At 44.7% G+C, this 18,033-nt stretch overlaps 1 protein-coding gene across 6 annotated transcripts in view; it reads left to right on the top strand.

The window, feature by feature from the left end:
* LRRK1 (leucine rich repeat kinase 1) overlaps positions 1 to 18,033 on the top strand; it is a 73,775-nt gene that overhangs the window by 25,972 nt on the left and 29,770 nt on the right. For all 6 annotated transcript variants that reach the window (XM_042039817.1, XM_042039821.1, XM_042039816.1 and 3 more), the window contains 10 exons: positions 2,998 to 3,224; positions 3,728 to 3,855; positions 3,992 to 4,155; positions 4,603 to 4,740; positions 8,324 to 8,436; positions 9,541 to 9,617; positions 12,915 to 13,044; positions 13,578 to 13,690; positions 14,542 to 14,756; positions 16,735 to 16,899. In XM_042039817.1, the coding sequence (XP_041895751.1) occupies positions 2,998 to 3,224; positions 3,728 to 3,855; positions 3,992 to 4,155; positions 4,603 to 4,740; positions 8,324 to 8,436; positions 9,541 to 9,617; positions 12,915 to 13,044; positions 13,578 to 13,690; positions 14,542 to 14,756; positions 16,735 to 16,899 (1,470 nt within the window). The remainder of the gene's footprint in view (positions 1 to 2,997; positions 3,225 to 3,727; positions 3,856 to 3,991; positions 4,156 to 4,602; positions 4,741 to 8,323; positions 8,437 to 9,540; positions 9,618 to 12,914; positions 13,045 to 13,577; positions 13,691 to 14,541; positions 14,757 to 16,734; positions 16,900 to 18,033) is intronic.

The raw sequence follows: 18,033 nt of genomic DNA on the forward strand, positions 1-18,033 counted from the left end.
GGACAGGGAGGGCAAACCAAGCACTGATCATTTCAGAGTGAGCCCAGAACTTCAAAAGGGTTTGTCCTTTCTGTGCTATCTCTGAGTGGAAACACTTGAGCACAGCTGAGCTCCAATTGATTTCACAGTAGTGAATGTAGAGCTATGCATAAAATGTGCTTGAGAGCTGGTTTTGGCTGCCACACCTTCCAGACAGCCCTTGCACCGGGCAGAGCTGCCTTCTCACAGGCAAGAGGAGTTACATCTTATTTTTATAATATCTGTTTCTCCTTTTGTTTTTTTCCTGGCATAAATTTATACCCATAGCAAACCACAGTTTTGCTAAAGAGAGGAAGCAGTCCATTTTTACAGGAAGAGGTAACAAATGCCAAAGAGAGCCTTTGCAGTGAAGTGGCTGGGCACAGATTCCAAACTTCAATAGATGTAGTCAGCATGGAGATAAATGTAACTTTCCAGCATGTGCAGTGTGAGATATATTTAATTTTTCCATTACAGGCCAGAGAAGAGCTTTGTCTGTTATATTTTCCCTAGGAAATATTTTACCAATAATTTTATATTCAAGCATGCAAATGTACGTATGTGTGTGGGATCCTCCTCTCATTTCTTTAGCCTGGTAATCTCACTCACATCACCATCAGCACACATCTGCAGCAGTCCCCCACAAGATTCAGAGCAGGGTTGTTGATGGAGGGAGCAGATCCCTGTCCTCAGATTATCCCATCTACAGCAGGAGCAAGGCTCTGATGGAGCACATCACGTCATTTAGGAGAAATGCAAAACAGCCTTTTTTAATCACCTTACCAGACAGTCTCAGATTTAAGTAAATATTTTTCATATTTATAGTTGATCCTTTGCCCAAGAGCAGCGGGGTTTCTTGCTCCTGCACAATTTCCAGTCCTTTGCCTCAGTGCATCCCCTGACATCACTGCAGTAGAAGATTTCAATTTAGTCTTCAGGGCTTGTATTGAGAAATTCTTGTCTTGGCAGGAGAGGGGAGTCTACAAAGGTTTTCCTTGGCCTTCTGAAGAGCAGTGAGCTGCCTGCAGTCAGGCCTTGCCCTGAGCTTTCATCCTCTGAACTCTGTCCCTGGTTTGAGCACAGAGCTCACCACCAGCCCTAAACAGAGAAGGGCTGGGCTGAGCGCTGAGCTCTGCGAGTTTGGCATCACAGACCTTTGTCATCAAAGAAACAGCTTTTCTGGGAAAATAGTGGAGGTGATTAACTATGAGTTGGGCAGGAAATCCCTTCTCTTTGTGGCACTGCTGTCAGGATTTCTTTCACTTAATTAACATTTTCACTGCAGAGTCCTCAACCAACCAAACCCCTAAGGTAACTCCACTGACATCAGGTTACTGGTACCAGATGAATTTGGTCCACTGTCCCTAAGTCAGGTAAAGGGGCTTGGCTGGTCCTCCAGTTTGCAGAGACACTGTCAGTCCTTGTCTCTGGCTGGGAAGGAGGACTGAGTGGGAAAGAGAGCTCTAATTGCTGGGATTCAAAAAGCTGCCTTGGATACAGGACACCAACCCCGCAGCGCTGATAGCAGGTGCTGGATTTCACAATCTTGTCTGTGGTTTGAGAAGTCATTATCTGCATTCTACAGGTATCTCCTTATCACATTAAATACCCTAAGGCCATGCCTCTGCATTTTTGAGGGAAATGTACACTGCAATCTAAATGCAAAATAGAGATGAGTTATCGGTCTGCAAAGAGGAGCAGCACAGACACAAGGTCCAGCTTGCACCCCCTAAAAGAAGGCTGTAAGGTTGTATTATTACTGCATTGGTTGGTGTACTTGAGGACAAGTACTTTTTTCCTAAGCCCAGGGATTTGTGGTACATGTTACAGGTGAGAAAAGTACAGAAAACTGCATACTGAATTTAAAGCAAGAGTTTCTATGCAGGAAGCTGTTAAATATGCAGACTTGGCAAATCTAGCGGTAAAGCAGGGTATGTTTGGTGTGAGAATGAAAGCTTTGCAGTGCAGCTCCCATTGGGTGCTGTGCATTTTCCAGTAGCAGTGGAGACTGCTTAATTTGATTTCTTGTTGCTGCTGGCTTGCTGTGGTTTATAGGGGTGCCTTGTGGCATTGCAGTGGATGTAGCTTTAAACAAACAGCTGGTGCTCTCTGCCTTGGTTTCCCCAGTGACACAATGGGCATAATATTTCCATTCATATTTACAGGGCTGTCCTGAGGCATCACAAGTGAAGGTTTGAAAAGCACAGTGTCTACACCAAGTACAACTACTGTCAGTATCTAAAAAGTGCATCTGTTTGTACTTACCCTTTGTTCCATTCTCCTAAACATTTGAACTGTCTGATCTACATGACCAGTTCTGAGTCTCAAAATTAGCATTTGAGATAGGCCTTTGTTTCCCTTTTCTTTTTCTCCCTTCCCCAAAAACATTCCTTTTAATTCTAAATTTGGGGTAAAAAGTCCTAAGAGCTAAATCCTGGGCATTGGAAATCAAATTAAATTTGCTGTCGGGTTCTTGCTGCCTCCTGGTGGAGAATTAAGCATCATTCCATTGAGGCTGTTTTGGGCTGAATTATGTCAACAAAACCAAGTTTATGGAAACGTTTTGGGAATATAATTTTTAAAATGTGCATTTCAGGACAAGGATTGGAATGCAATGAGGTGATCTTGAAAATGAAGCCTTGGGTTGTTTCCTTGCATTGATGATCACTATATGTTCACATTTTCTTCTGTCCAAGCTGGACCCTGAATAAATGTGGACTGGTGAAGAAGTCCAGGTCTCCTGCTTGAGCTTGCTCATGGTCTTTGGAGTGAGATCATGGAGCAGATACAGCAGGGGCTGCTGATATCCAGGCATGATTTCATCTCTGAGTCAGTTTAATTCCTAGAAGCAGATTGGAAAGTGAGCAAAATGTTTATGGCCTGTGCTCTGCTTTGCCAGATTCCCAGTGGTGTAGCACAGGCTGAGAGCAACTGGGATTTCACTAATGTGGTTTTCTCTTCTCTCTTTGACATATGCAGGCTTTGTGTGTGAACTGGTCAAACCTCAAACTGCCCTGGGTGGATCTAGACTGGCTGATTGATATCTCCTGTCAGATAACTGAGCTTGATCTCTCTGCCAACTGCCTGGTGTCCCTTCCATCTGTGATCCCATGGGGCCTGATAAACCTCCGGAAGCTCAGCCTGGCTGACAATCAGCTGACGGAGTTACCCAGTGTGCAGTCCTCTGATGAGATCATTTGTACAAGGTGCGTGCACCACACACAGCTGAGCCTGCAGGGAGAGCAGGCTCAAACCAGTCCCTGGGCTTTAGGGAGGCTGTGCAAGGGGAGAGCCCATTGCAGGAGCTGCTTGCTCTGTTTTCGGTCTGCTGCAAGGTTTAACTTAGGATTTGCCCCTCTGTGTTCTCAGTGTTTCCAAGTTTGTTGTCAGGACAGTTGTGGGGACTTTTATTCCTGTGTGCTGCCTCTGCTTTTCTCCAGCTCTGATGAGCCCCATTCCTCTAAGCTGGCTCAGAGTGACATTTACTGGCTGATACCAGTGATTTGATCTGCTCTCTGTCCAGACTACCTCTCTCTGCTCCCTGGAAGGGTTAATTTTCTAATTAGGGTTTTATACTTTGTCTCGTGAGGCGCATTTCAGCTGCTTTCATTCAGAACTAAAGCTGTCCTGGTAAAACAGATGTCTGTGGCAACAGGAAGCTTTGCTAGTGTTGTACTGATGCCTGACTGAGATTTTTCTGTACTCACAGGTTACTTGAGGTCGACGTATCCAGCAACAGGCTCTCCACTCTCCCTACTGGATTCCTACATCTTAAAAGCCTTAAAAAGCTCATCGCTTCCAAAAACTATATGGAGAAGTTATTTGATGAGGAAAACAGTACGTACAGTCCAGTGTTTGGCTTACCTTTCAAGGCTGAGCTGTAGGGAAGAACCCAAAAATGTTAAAATGATGGCTTAAATGGCTTAAAAGCTTCCATGCTTATACCAAGTCCACAATGTTTCATGTTTTCTAGCAACTAATTGGATTGGTTTAAGGAAGCTGCAGGAGTTTGACATCTCTGACAACAGGTTGGTGGAACTTCCAACGGTTTTTCTATACTGCTTCAAGTCCCTAAACATACTGAATGTTTCCAGAAATCAGCTGAAAGTGTTTCCAGATCCCTGGGCCTGCCCCCTGGTAAGTTGAACTGCTCTGGCGAACTCAGAGGCTGAAAAAGCTGTTGAAACAATGCAAAAAAATTGACTGTGATGCTTAAAAAGTTGTCAGATGCTTAAAAGGCTCTTGTGTTTCTGTAGCAGTGCCCCTGCCAAATTTGGTTTGTGGATTTCAGATCCAGTCTTTCTGAGAAGTGTTTGTGTATGGTTGAAAAGCAAATGGGGGTGGGTGATTTTCAAAATAATTTTTGGAATACTTTTTGCCCACCAAGGAATTTGACCAGCAATTGAGTGCATCTCCTTAGCAAGCTCTGTCTGCATGCCTAATAATTTATCTAGATCAAGATATCTAAAGAGACCACCTAGAATTAATTTATTAAAGCTTTTGACATGTGACAGCTGATCTACCACATTATTTGAAGAGATGATTACTACTCTCTAAGTGTGGGGGGGGTTTTATGTTTTCCAGAAATGTTGTAAGGCATCTAGAAATGCCCTGGAATTCCTACCTGATGCATTGACTGTTTTCTGGAAAAATCACCTGAGAGAAGTGGATTTTTCTGAGAACTTACTAAAAGAAGTTCCAGCAGGACTCTTCCAGCTTGAAGTAAGTGTCATTTCTTCACAGTTCTCACATTATTTTTCCTAATACTGACTCAGACCTCGAACCGGCTGCCCGGTTAAGGTAGGAGCCTAAGTGCTGGTTTGAACTGGTGCAATTTCACTGAGCGCCTGAGCAGGCTGTCACCCCCTGAATCACCACATTCAGGCCCTCATCCAGTGAGATATGATACCTAGTTTCTGACACAGGTCTTCTGAGAACTCTCTGGCTGGCTGTGGTTTGCAGAATTTGGGAGCACAGTTTGGAAGATAAGCCCTGCGTTGTAGCTTCAGGCTCCAGCCATTGAAATGTTGATGTACTCAAATACACTCACAAATAGTTGTGTTTTTTCTTAAAAAAACACACACCAGTGTTGTGTAATTATGAGTTAGTCTTTCTGTTCTGAAAATAGCACATATGAATGCCCTAAGCAGTGCTACTTGGGACCTCTGTTATCTTAAAGGTTGTAGATTGAATAATTCTTTCCTGTGGACACCACAGATCCATGGTTTTATGTCAAAATTCTTCAGAATTTCTGCTTTCACATGCTGTTGACATGAAACCAAGCAGAACTTGGGGTTTCCTCCAAGCTTCCCCGCAAGATTGTGAAACTCAGGGTCATGGAGAAAGAAACAGAGGTGAATCTGTGCAGAAGTTCCATGCTTTTCCCTGCTGGCCTCTGCAGGAAGGATGCAGAAGTGATGGTTCATATCCATGTCCAGCCCTGATCTCAGGATCTGCTGCAAAGGTGCCTTTTACTCCTGTTGTAACAAGAGGGTTGAACTCCCTCAGCTCTTTCCAGTGATCCCTGCACATTTGGCTTTGCTGTCTGGTGGCCATTTGTTTCCAATTGGCATTTCTCCTGAAACAGAGTGAATCCTATGGACTATTGTCTCTGAAACTTGGTTTTTCTGAATGCATTGAGAATCATCCCAGGGGGTGGGAGCCACCATGACAGATACTAAACACTAGATGGTGCTTCCAGGGCACAATTCTTGGGTGCTGCTGCTCAGGGGTTGCTGAGGGGTGCAAAGGCACCAGGATGGGGGAGACCTCAGTGCAGTCTTTGCTGATGTTTTCAAAGTTAGTGAGCCTTGGCTGCTCTAAATAGTGTCAGTTCTTATCCATATCTCTTCAGCATTATATTCTTAAAAGAAATAAATATCAAGCCTTTTCAGTGCCCCAAGTGCCAGAGTGTGGTGAGCAAGTAGAAGGTGAAACCCCATGCCTAGAGGAGCCTGGTTGCAGTTTGTGTTGGTGAACAGGGCTGTGCTTGTGCTCCAGCCCTCTCCAAAAGCAGATGTGGGAAAGTGGAGAAATGGGCAGTAACATGTTCCTACAGATAATGTATTATTTTTATGTAGGAACAGCAATGAACTCTCTTCTCCCTGGGAAAAGCAGACAGCAGAGGAGGCCTGTGACTTGAAAGCACATCTCATGGGACAGTCATTTATCACTGTAGTTGCAGTGTAGTTTATCACTGGCCTTTGCATGTTTTGCAAGGAATCTCAGGACTGGGAGCAGCTCAGTCCTTAATACCATGTGTACTCCAGAAATGTGTTGTTAAGAGAAACAGAAACCTCCTCAGCTTTCCTGGCTCTTGCCTTCTAAGGAAACCAACCAAGCCATGTCTTAGTTCTCTAGACTAGTTTGCCTCTCCCTAGTTTGCTTCTCCTGAAGACACCTGGCCCCCTCTGGGTGGGATAATTTGGGTAAGACTCTGGTCAGCTTTTCCTCTTCACAAGCTGGCGAGGCACCTTAATCTGGATGCTGCAGTCCCTTCCCTCAGGTGTCATCCCTTTTGCATGCTGTGGCAGCAGGTTTGAAGGAAGTTTGTCGGCCACTGCAGTTGTGTCCCTTCTGGAGGCCCCCATTCTCACCCTGAAAGGCAGTAAAAATGGAGAAATTAGAGAGAAGAGGCAATTTAAAAGGACTAGACATCTCCAGAATTTCAGTCATGAAGAACCACAGACAGCTGACAGTCACTAATTCTCCCCCAGGCACAGAAGCATTGGAGAGAAGCTCCCCAGGCTCTCAGCTCTCTGGAGAATGGCCTTGGTCAGTGTTTGGGGGTAATACAGACACAGTGACTGAAAGTGAACACCCCAGTTAGAGCCCACGGGACACAGTTTGTGCTAATTCTGGCACGTGCAGCCTCCCTTGCCTCCCGCCCCCTGCCCAGGGCTGTTTTGGGGAGAAGTCTGAGGCATTGTCCCTGCACAGCCCCATGCTGACACTTGGAGAGAGCCCCACACCAGGAGCCAAGGGTAGGCTGGGCCGTCCTTCCAGGGGAGCATGACTGATGGTAAAAGCATTGGCTGTCAGGATTCAGCTTTCCAGCCCTTTCCTCCAGTCCTCACTCTGTCCTCAGTTTTGTATTCCCTTCAGCTTCCCCAAATCCCAGCAAAGCCCAATGCTGCCCCTCTCCATCACTAGAGGGAGCGTTTTGCACGATGATTCCCATTCCAGCAACTGCTGGTTGTCCATCGCTTATGTCACGTGGACACACCTCATATTTTTCCAATCTGAAAAAAGGCCAACAAACTGGCTTCGTGAGACACTGTTAATCCAGCTCGATGTAAAGGGGCATAAACATTTTATATTGTGTGGAGCACATAAAACATTTAACATACTTGACGCTGAAGTCTCTGCTGGTAAAACATGATTTCCATGGGATATAATTCATTAATATTGCTGTACTTCTGGCAGGAGATAATTCAGCTGACATTCTGCTTATCTCAGTTTTTCATGGTGGGGGACTTGCTGAATAAACCTGGTTGGAAACTCTACAGACAACACTGCTTTTCAGTGGAAAATTGGATTTTCAGCCAAATGAAAATTATAGTTTGAGCCTCGACATTATTAAGGGCAGATGGAAGAGCATAAACTTTACAAATCTGAATGGGAACTGCATTTTTTTTCTTTTATATTTCAGTTAAATTTAAAGGAGATCTTATGTTTAACTTCGTATTTCCAGCTGAGTCCTATCCGTGTGGTGTTAACTGTATGGCATCAATCAGCTTCACTTGTTTTTAAAAGTCCTGTCTCTGGTGGGAGGGGGAAAAAAAAGGAGATGTGTAACTTGTATAAATCTTGGAAAGTGAATGTAAATCCTGTCCATTTTAATAGAGATGTAATAAAAAACCAATCAAAACTTTTCCTTGTGTGAAGTAGTTCGTATTTTGCACGTTGATTTTGTGCATGTACAGCAGGTGTAAATCTGACACCAGCTTATACAAACACACACACACACACATATATATCTAATCCATACGTGGCATCCTGTGTTGGTAAATCAGACTGTTCTTTTCCATTTGGAAAGGTTTCCTCACTAAAAAGTAAAATGTCCTCTTGCATGGGCTGTTTCCAACTGCATCTGTCAGCAAGTGGAGCAATAATCTCCCCAGAGTGGTGCTGCTCCGTGCAGAACTTGCTGGGGACAGGGAGGAAATGTTTGCATGCTGGGCAGCATGGACAGGATGTTCTGGTGAATAAGATGTACTTTCTTCGTGTTTCTGTTATTTAATAGCCACGCTAAAAAAGCTCTGTGTGTTTGGTGTTCTCTAACTCCAGGGTATTCCTCTCCTAGGCTTTGGTGTCCCTGAAGCTGCTGGGAAATCAGTTAGTTACATTGCCTTCGCAGGATAAGTGGAATTGCAAACAACTTAAGTCACTGGATCTTTCAAAAAACCAGCTTGGGAAGTAAGTGTTTCTTTCAAGTTTCAGCCAAGAAAACAAAAGCTGAAGAAATAATAGCAAACCCAAGTGTAACACAAAGGGTGTCAGGAGAGAATTAATCACCTGCATAGAAGGCATTGATACCCACATACCATGTCCCCAAGTATATTGTGTCTGTGACAGTGATGAATTATCCTTTGCTGATTCTTTGGGCATTTAGCACACTGTATCATTTATTAAGTGGATAGATTATTGATAATGGCAGTTTAATTTCAGACCATGTAGGCATTTCTTCAGCCCAGTGTGTGGTTCATCACTACAAATACAAGTTTGTGGGGAGCATATCTTAACCATAAACCATCTGGCTGGACTGCAGTTACTAGTTAGTGTGGGAGTATTGTTTTGGAAAAAATGAAAAGTCTTTGTTTTTTAAATGGAAGTATAACCAGCTGCAAGTTCATAGAGAAGATTTCCAACCTAAAGGATTCTATGATTCTAAGACTGACATTAATAAGGTCATCCAATGGAAGAGTGATGTTCTTCTGTTTAGAAATTCCAGTAAGGATGTTTAACGTAGAGAGTTAAAGGTCCTTTAGTATCTCCAAAACTGCACTGAAATGTGTCATGCCGATATCTTCTCATTTGGGTGCCTGTCCAACACAGTTTTTGGAGTCCTTAGGAGTTTCTGTGTCAGTTGCAAAAGACACATCACCACTTTTTGAATGTCCCAGTGCATTTCCGGAGTCACGCTGATGGGTCGTCTTGTCCGAGGCTCCCTGGGGAGGGTGGGCAGTGGCAGCAGGTCGGTTCTCCAGTGCTTCTTGTGAAGCTCCTTCAATTTGCTGTTTGACAGCCACTTAACCCTGACACCCATAAAGCTGGGGGTCAAGTGCTCCCGCCCTGGGAGCAGGGAGCGCTGCCTTGAGGAGCTCTGCTGATTTGCCAGGAGAAAGCCACTGGGCTGGACAAGTGCTGGTGGAGTCTGATTGCACGGCGGGTTTCAATCCCCTCTCTCCAGAGCAGGTGGGATCCTGTGAGAGCTGTGAGCGGGGCCAGGCTCTGCCCCGTGTAGCTCAGCATCTTTCCAAGGTCTTTTCCCCACATGTCCCTGTTTTGTTTGGCCCACAGGAGCGATGAGGGATTTAAAACGAAGCGGATCCCCTTTTTCACCACCAAGAACAGAGTGCGGGGTGGCCCAGAGGCAGGTAAGGCACACAGCGAGTGCTGGGAACGCCAGGTGAGCTGGGAAGCAGCAGGAATCTGCAGTTTGGCTGGAGGGAAAGCAGAGTAAATTCCTCTGCGATTTAAAGTGCAACTACATTTCATTAAGAGGAAATATGTTTAGATAAAATGTTTCTGAAGAAATGATGCAGCTGGTTGGTACCACCAATATATAAAGATGGAAGAGGAGTGAAACCTGTTTCTTTTGCTCTTTCACGAAGGTTATGCCTTTTAGCCAGAGTACTAAGTGGTCTGTTGAAGGGAAATTAACCCAAAATTATCCTTGTGGCTCTTAGGATTGTTTCTGTTGTTGACTTTGTAAATGGCACATTTTTCCCCTGCCTGTGATTTGTACCCTCAGTTTGGGGCAGAGCTGATGAGATGCATGTGAAATCCCAGAGAGAACAAAGGGATATCTGAAGATATTGCACCGCTTCCTGCTCTCTGTGGGATTAATCTGCATTTGTTTTGTTTGTTGTTTTATTTTAAAGCACTTGGGGAGTTTTGTCATTCTGGCTGCCTGCAGAATGCCTGGCTCTAAACATTCCTTGCCAGTCAGAGTGGGATAGAGCTGGCGTCGTCCTGACGCACATCTGAGCAGCCCTTGACTGCTCGTGGGAGGAGGAGGCCCTCCTGCAGCAAATCCTTCCCTCAGTTCCCCTGAAAATTGTGCCTGAGGTGAAATTGATAAATGAACCATCTACAGCCATAGCTGTAGGTTAGGGCTGGAGATTTTCACCTTCAGTCAGCAACTGTGAGAGGCAGAGGCTCTACCTGGACCTCTGGGCAAGGCTGATCCTGCCTCGTTTTCCTGTCCATGGAAGTAGAGGCTGCTGTGCTGAGTAAGGTGTGTGTGCCCCCTGCGGGGGAGAAGAGGTTGGTCTGTGCTGTTTCACCAGCAGGAAATGGAAATAGAAATGCTGCGACATTGTTGGAATAGGGAACAACTGGAAAAGGAGTCTGAACCTTGTGAATCTGTGGAGTCTGACACACCCTCAAAGCTTCGCTGTGAAATGCTACAGCAGCATTTCCCAAACGGGAGAGAAGGGCAGGAGCCAGCAGGCAAAGGCAGCTAAAACCAGCTCTAAAAGGGAATTGCTGTCCTAGTGGAAATCTCTACATGCTGCAAGCCCAGCATAACCCCCTGCAGAAAGCAGAAGATGATGGGCTCTGCATCAGTAACATTTGAACAACCGTGGCACATAACACCCTGGTGCAACCTGGAGCTGCCTCAGGTGGCTTAAGATAGCGGGGGGGCACAGAGTAGCCCACCTGGCTGGTGCCACAGTGTAGCAGCCATGGAGACAGAGCAAAGCCAGCTCATCCTTTTCTCTCTGTTCCTCTGCCAAGTATAGCTTGGTGAGACAAGAGGATGTGGCCAAGAATTTAAACGTCAAGAGAAAACAGAAACTGGAGTACATCAGATGCTCACAGAAGTCTCCTGGTGAGGTGGGGGTGGACAGGTTTTCATATGATTTACCAACAAAGCTGTTTACTTAAGTCTAGATTATTTAAAGAGAATAATTTATGGATGCTCACTATACTTGATTGATAAGTCTCAGAATAACTCCTTGCACATGCATGTGGTGTTGGTAGCGTTTATTCATCCAAAAATATATTTTCAAGATGGGATTTGTTTTAATTTTTCTACAGTTCTTTAAAAGAAAATTTGAGCTGAAGCCAGAGAAATCATAAATAACTCATGAATAAATAATTACAATTCATAAACACCTCAAGCTTGCTTCCAATATAGTACACTCCTTTCCACCTGGGACTCTTCGGTGAATTCAGAGTATTGCTGCTATTTTAGGTGTTTGCTCCTACGTGTCCAAGAGGGACTAAATCTGTCTCTGCCTAGGTACCTACTGAAAGAGCAACAATGCAAAGTTTAAGTCCAGCAATGAGCCAGAAAGGAAGTGAATTGCATCCATAAATAAGCCTGCTGTTCTCCTAAAATAATCCCAAAGATGATTTTTTAATTTGAAAACTCAAAGGCGGACTGTGACACTGCCCACACCAGACAGTGCTGTCACGTATATGAAACACCCCTGCAGACAGTGGAGCTCTATCTTACGCCTTTTCTGATCACAGCTCAGGCTGGAAGTGCTGTTAATATTAGAACTGGGGATTTTTCTCCTGAGAAAACCTCTTCCATTTTCCTTTTTTTTTTTCCTCTTTTTGGCTAAGTCTAGTTACAGTTCCTCAAGTCTTCTCTGTAGGGGAAGAAGATCTTAGTGGAAGTAGAATAGTCCCATCCCTGAGGAAGGGAGAGTCTTGCATCTCAGGGAGTTGCTTTGATTGACCACGGAGGCAGCAGATGGTGCTGGTTATACTTTCCTAATCAGACTCAAAATCTCCCTGAATTTCCTTCATTTTAGGATGCTCCTTGGTAGATAAATGTGACATCCTTAATACAGCAACACAATCCATGGCAGCTTTTTGTCCTGCTATCCCAGGAGTCATCTGTGGGGTGAAATGATGTTCTTTGGAACTTGCTGAGTTTCCCTTTGCTTGAACTTCTGCAGCAGCAGCAACTCAGCCATGCAGTTGATGCTGTTACTGCTTCGGTTGCTCCCAAGATACGCAAGAGGCTCCTCAGGCATGGAGGAAGTGCCCTGAGTCCTTCTGTCTAAAACAGAACAGAGGACCAAACACCAGCATGTTTTAGAGACAGCATAGATCAGTCTGTCAGCTGCAGTTTGGGTTTCCTTCTCTGTTGTTACTGATTTTGATCCACCATAAATTACTGCAGGATGCAATGTGGGGGTCTGAACATAAATTCTGACTGGCTTCTGGCTTTTCTCAGGCAATATGGGAAAAACATGCCAAGAACCAGTTGGGCCCTGAGTGTGCCCTTTCCAGTGCCATGTTCAGAACCAGGTGTGCCCATGGGATGCTCTCTGAGTGCCAGCTGTTAGGCTGCAATAGGGGCAGTTCATAAGGTATTATCATGTACTCAACAGCAAGAGATAAGGTGCCACTCGTCCCCTGATGTTTAGTTGTTTTGGCAGGCTTGGAGTTCCTCCCTCAGCACCCCATAAGTCCTGGACACTGTTGCCTTCCAACACTGTGGTTTTAGGACATTGAGATGTGAACATTGATGTTTGATTGTCACTGAAGGCCATTTGCTTTTCTGCTCTTGCTTGGTGGTGGTCCCTGCCAATGGACATGACCTCATGTCCTGCCTGCAAAGTTCAGGTGAAACTCTTGGTTCAGAGCCTTAATGCCTGTTTTGTAGGGTATTTTTTTAAAGGTGCGATTTGTTTCCTGTCTCGTTACAGGTCCTTTTTTGGAGTTTCCAGCATTTCTGAGTGATTCTCTGGAGGTTCTTTATCTGAATGACAATCAGCTGGACTCTGTCCCGCAGTCCGTTTGCCTCCTGAAAAGTTTAACAGAGCTTTATTTAGGAAAGTAAGTCCATGTCCTGGAAAAACTTTGCAGTGTTATTTCCATGTTGTTTTAGTGACCAGTCTTCTGTGAGCCCCACCCCAGATGTCCAGTGCTTTTGAAGTCATAAAGATGGAAACAGTCAGCCCCTTGTTAGAACTGTGCCCATGGTTTGCTTTAGATAAAGAGGGGGCTGGTCTTTTGAATTAGGGAAGATGATCTACTGCTTTAAACACAGGCCTGGGAATCTAATGTGCCTCTAGTTCATTCTGGCTTTTTGCTGTCAGTTTCTGTAGTGTTACATTCAATAACTCATCATTTTTGCCTTTATTTCCTCAACTATCCAGCAAAGATGATTACATTTGTCTGCCTCAGAGGATAAATTGAGGTTATACATCACTTTTAGGATGGAAATTGCTATTAAAGTGCTGAGTAGTCTTATTAAAATGTTAATGGAAGATTTCTGCAAGGATAGAATAGCGTAATCTGAGAGTCCATTAGAGCAGCTACTTACACACAAAGCCTGGTTGTTGGTAGATTTATTTGTTTTTGTACAGTAACCCTGGTATCCGAGAGCTTCCTCCAGAACTTGGACAGCTGGCTAATCTCTGGCAGCTGGATATCGAGGAACTAAATATCAGTAATGTTCCTGCAGAGATCAGAAAAGAGGGTAAGGCTGATGCTGTGTATTCTTTATTAAATTGAATGAACATACAATAAAATCTCTTACTTTTAATGGTCAAGAGCAGGAGCAGACAGTGTATGCTCAAACCCTCATTGGGGTTAACTGGAATTGCACAGGGAAACCTCCTACTCGTATTTACAAATTTGCTAATCAGCGCTAAGATCTGGCTGTATGATCAATTTAAGACAGATCACAGTTTGAAATGATGACTTAAAAATGCTGTATTTCAATTGCAGTGTGCATAAATTCTGTGGCTTGCTTCCTGAATGTGTATATTTTAGGATATTTAGGTTGTCTCTCTAAAGACTGAGATGTTTAGGATCAGCAGCCACGGTCCCATTGAAGTGACTTTATTGTAAGCTGCTAGGTTTTTGGATCTATTACAATGCTGTCTTCTTTTTTTTGTGCATTTTAATCAGAAAATCCTGTGGGAACAAAGTAATTAGGAATTGTTCCTGCTCCGGCAGTATACTGTTGAAGCCTCAATCTAACTTTAACTGGAAACATAAAAGTAGAAGGAAAACCAGAGTATTTTCCAATACTAAATTAGTATTTTATGTTTCCTTTCAGCTTCTGAAGCATAGGAACCCCAGCATTTGTTTCTCCTTACAGTGCTCCATTGTGGAGCCTCAGAGCAGTGACCTTTTCCTGGGGTCTCTGTCTCAGGTTTGTCTGCTGGAGGTTTCTTTGTTTATTCTCTGGGTTGTCTCAGCCCACAGCAAAACTGCAGGGGAAGCATGAATTCAGCTGATGTGTCTGCAGCAGTGGGTTTTGTGCTGTCCCTGAGAGTGTTTGTGGCTGCAGTCCCCAGCTCCAGCCCGTTCTCTCCCCCACAGGCCCCAAGACAGTGCTGGCGTATTTACGAGCGCAGCTGCGGCGGGCAGAGAAGTGCAAGCTGATGAAGATGATCATCATCGGCCCTCCCCGGCAGGGCAAGTCCACACTGGTGGAGATCCTGCAGACAGGGAAGGTGCCCCAGATGATGCACAGCGATGCTACCATCCGGACAACAAAATGGGAGCTCCCCAAGCCTGTGGGGCACAAGGCAAAGGTGAAAAGCAGTCGGAAATCCTCAGCCCCAGTAGGATGTTGGAGCCTTGCAGGGTCCATTTGGGCTGAAATTGTCCTTTTACAAAGAGCAGTTTCCATTACCTCACAAGTGATGTGGTTTTAGACCCATTGCAATTCTGTTTCGTTTCCAGTTGGTACTAGAGGGCAGTTCTGTTTTCCTGACTAACTGTATTCTAAAGAGAGCTCTGTGTGACTGCTAAAATTCTGGCTCTCCCACCTTGAGTGGATACTAATTTTGAGAGACTGCTTTAAATCAGCTTCTCTACAGCAGATTGTCCTTTCATTTGGGACATCAGTGCCTAAAGCTGGATTTCCTTCATATCAGAACTGTCCTGGGTGGGGAATGTGGGTGGAAGGTAGGGTGCCTGACCTCTGGTGTGATCCAGGGATGTCTAAGGCATATCTTAAACATCCAAATCTCAGATGACTCGTTCATGGAATGTGTCATACTGAACTCATTTGGAGAGCACTGATTTAATCCAAGCATTTGTAGGTGGCTCTGTCCACTGCCTGCAGAGTAGTCCAGGGATTAGAGGATGCAGAATTGGTCCTGAGGTCTTGTCAGAGCTGAGGGGATGCAAACTCATGGCTCCTCCTTTCCAGATGAGAGCCATGACCATCAGACTGTTTTGGAAGGGAGAAAGGAGCCTGCTGAGTTCACAGCAGAGAGTGCCAGGCCAAAGACAGAAAGAAAACAGCAACACAGACTGACTCCTTGAAGGGAAGACTGGTGGTAGAAGGGATTTGTGCATTTTGTGTTGTGGAGCAGCTGGATAAAATAAAAGTGTAGACAGCACCAGAGACCAGGAGTTGGGATCAAGACACTGAACGGGCTTTTATCCCTATCTCAGAGTCTGTCTGTCCACACACACACTCACAGCTGAAGGTCTTTTGGGTGAACAAAGCAGTCCTTGTTCTGGTTAGGGCTTGGTTTCAACAATATGGAAGTTCTTCCAGCTGTTTTTGGGAGACTTCACGCGATTGCACAGGATCAGAGCCCTGCTGAGATACTGAGCTTCTGGCTGAACTCTCATAGGGTAACTTTCATGTGGGATCAGTCGGTTCCTGGCCCCAGACCCCTAAACGGAGCCCACTGGGTGTTATGTGATGCTCTGAGGATGGTGGCTGGAGCAGGGTTTGGTTTTGTGCGCAGTCTCAGGGGTTTTGACTCTCCAGGGCTGAATGATTTAGGGATGGAGCTTCCCGGGTATGCAGGTACTTCCTGCTGCAACTGGGAGCCTGAATGCCATTTAAGCAGAGAGCTAGGCTCCCTCTTAGTGCTGTCATAGGGCTGCACAGAGCAATGGATGCAGGGGTACTGGGGAGAGAGCCAGAGCTGGAGAGGCCTCCATTTAAGCATTCCCCCAGAAATCAGTGAGTCTGATTCACAGCAACTGTGGTTCTGGCCCATCTCTGGCATGGCACAGACATCAGAAGCCTGGGAGCAATGTGTAGGAGGTGTTTATGAAAGGCCTGAGAAGCTTCCCATCTCTCAGCATCTCTCTTCTGCTTGGCTCAGCTCAGTCTGAGCTCAGTGGAAGTGATTTCAGCAGGGGTTTCCTGTTCCCCACAGCAGTGGCAGATAAGCAGCTTCAATGGTCCTGTCGAGCGTGGCACAGACAAGGATGAAACAGTTTCTATTCCAGATGCAGTGAAATACAGGGCTCAGAATGAGACCCTTGTTTGTACTGGAGAATCCACAGCATTAACTGGAGTGTTACCAGCATCAAGGGCACCTCTATCGTTTTAGCAGCAAGTAATTAGTCTTGATTTCCTGTGGGGAAGTGGTAGCCATGCTTAACAATTGCTTGTTGATTTATCTTTCCTGGAGGCACAATTAGGACATTGAACCCCTTCTTGTGTCATACATTATGCAGGCGTAGGTTTATACTTCAGCTATTATCTCCCAGTGATTTACTGCCACGGTTTGGTTTGAACACTTCTCTTTGTCTAAGTAGGTTGATTCAGTGGAGTTCAATGTCTGGGATATCGGAGGCCCAGCAAGCATGTCTACAGTCAATCAGTGTTTCTTCACAGACAAAGCATTGTACATAGTGGTCTGGAACTTGGCACTGGGGGAAGAAGCTGTGGCAAACTTACAGTTCTGGTTGCTGAACATTGAGGTAAGAAGTCACTGGTGGGCTCTGGGATATCTATTTATCAAGTAGTAGCTCAGCACGCAGATATGTGATATTGCAGATCCTTTTTGCTCTGCTTTTGAAAGCTCCCTGAGCTATGAATTTTGCACAGCATTTGGAATTCATTTTCCATTACGCTGTAGGCGTATCGCTATATTTAATGGTTTAAATTTATCATTTGCTTTGTTCTCCCTCACACACAGCAGAGAATGAAACAAAAGCTGATTTATAAACCCTTGCTAAGTAAGGCTGAACATACTTATTTTGGAATTAGTGTTTGACCACACTGTGCTCCAAGGGGGGTTTGAAGCATTTTCTTTCTTGTGTGGGTTAGACACACATTAGTCTTGAGGTTATATTTTTAACACTTTAGATTCAGGTAAGCTAGAGAGTATTTCCAAAACAGCTATCATTTAGACTCCAAGCTGCAGTGAATTCATTGCTGTGGATTGATTTTTCTAATACCATGTTCATAATTGTTTGTAACTGTTTATTATTTGATAATTGTCTTAACATTAAATGAACAAAAATGGATGCCTCTCGAAAAGCAAATATCTTGTCTATATCAAAGTATTAATGGCCAGCAGCAATCAAAAAGCCAAAGTAGGTAACAAAGCTGAAAGGAAAATTACTATATTTCAAAAATGTATGATGTGTCCTTAATACATCCCAGCAAGCACATAGTGGCATCAGGAAAAATGCAGAGAAATATGATCATGATGGTTAAAAGTAGGGAAAAATGAAAAGGGCTGTATGTAGACATGATGGGGAAAGGAGAAAACCACAAGAGAGTCTTGTTCATGGTCTTTTACCATAGAATTGGGAGAGAACAAATGAAATTGTAGCTTTGAAGCAAACAATGGGAAGTATCTTAAACACACTGGATGGCTAACCTGTGGAATTTCATGGAAATACAATGTGCTGGGGATACCAGAAATTGGAAGGACAGACTGGTGAATGAAAACTCTATCAGGTGCTGTTAACTCTGAGATACTCCCTCGTGCTGAGGAAGTCAGTGAGCTGCAGGCTGCTGAGTACTGGGAGAACACACCAGGGAACATCTCTCCATCCTACCCTGTGCCTGTGCTCTCCATGAGCCTCCAGGGAGCAGCATACTGG

Source organism: Corvus kubaryi, unplaced genomic scaffold (genome assembly GCF_017639235.1).
Source record: "Corvus kubaryi isolate FWS band 111438036 unplaced genomic scaffold, C.kubaryi_AGA036_p1.0 37394, whole genome shotgun sequence".
NCBI lineage: Eukaryota > Metazoa > Chordata > Aves > Passeriformes > Corvidae > Corvus > Corvus kubaryi.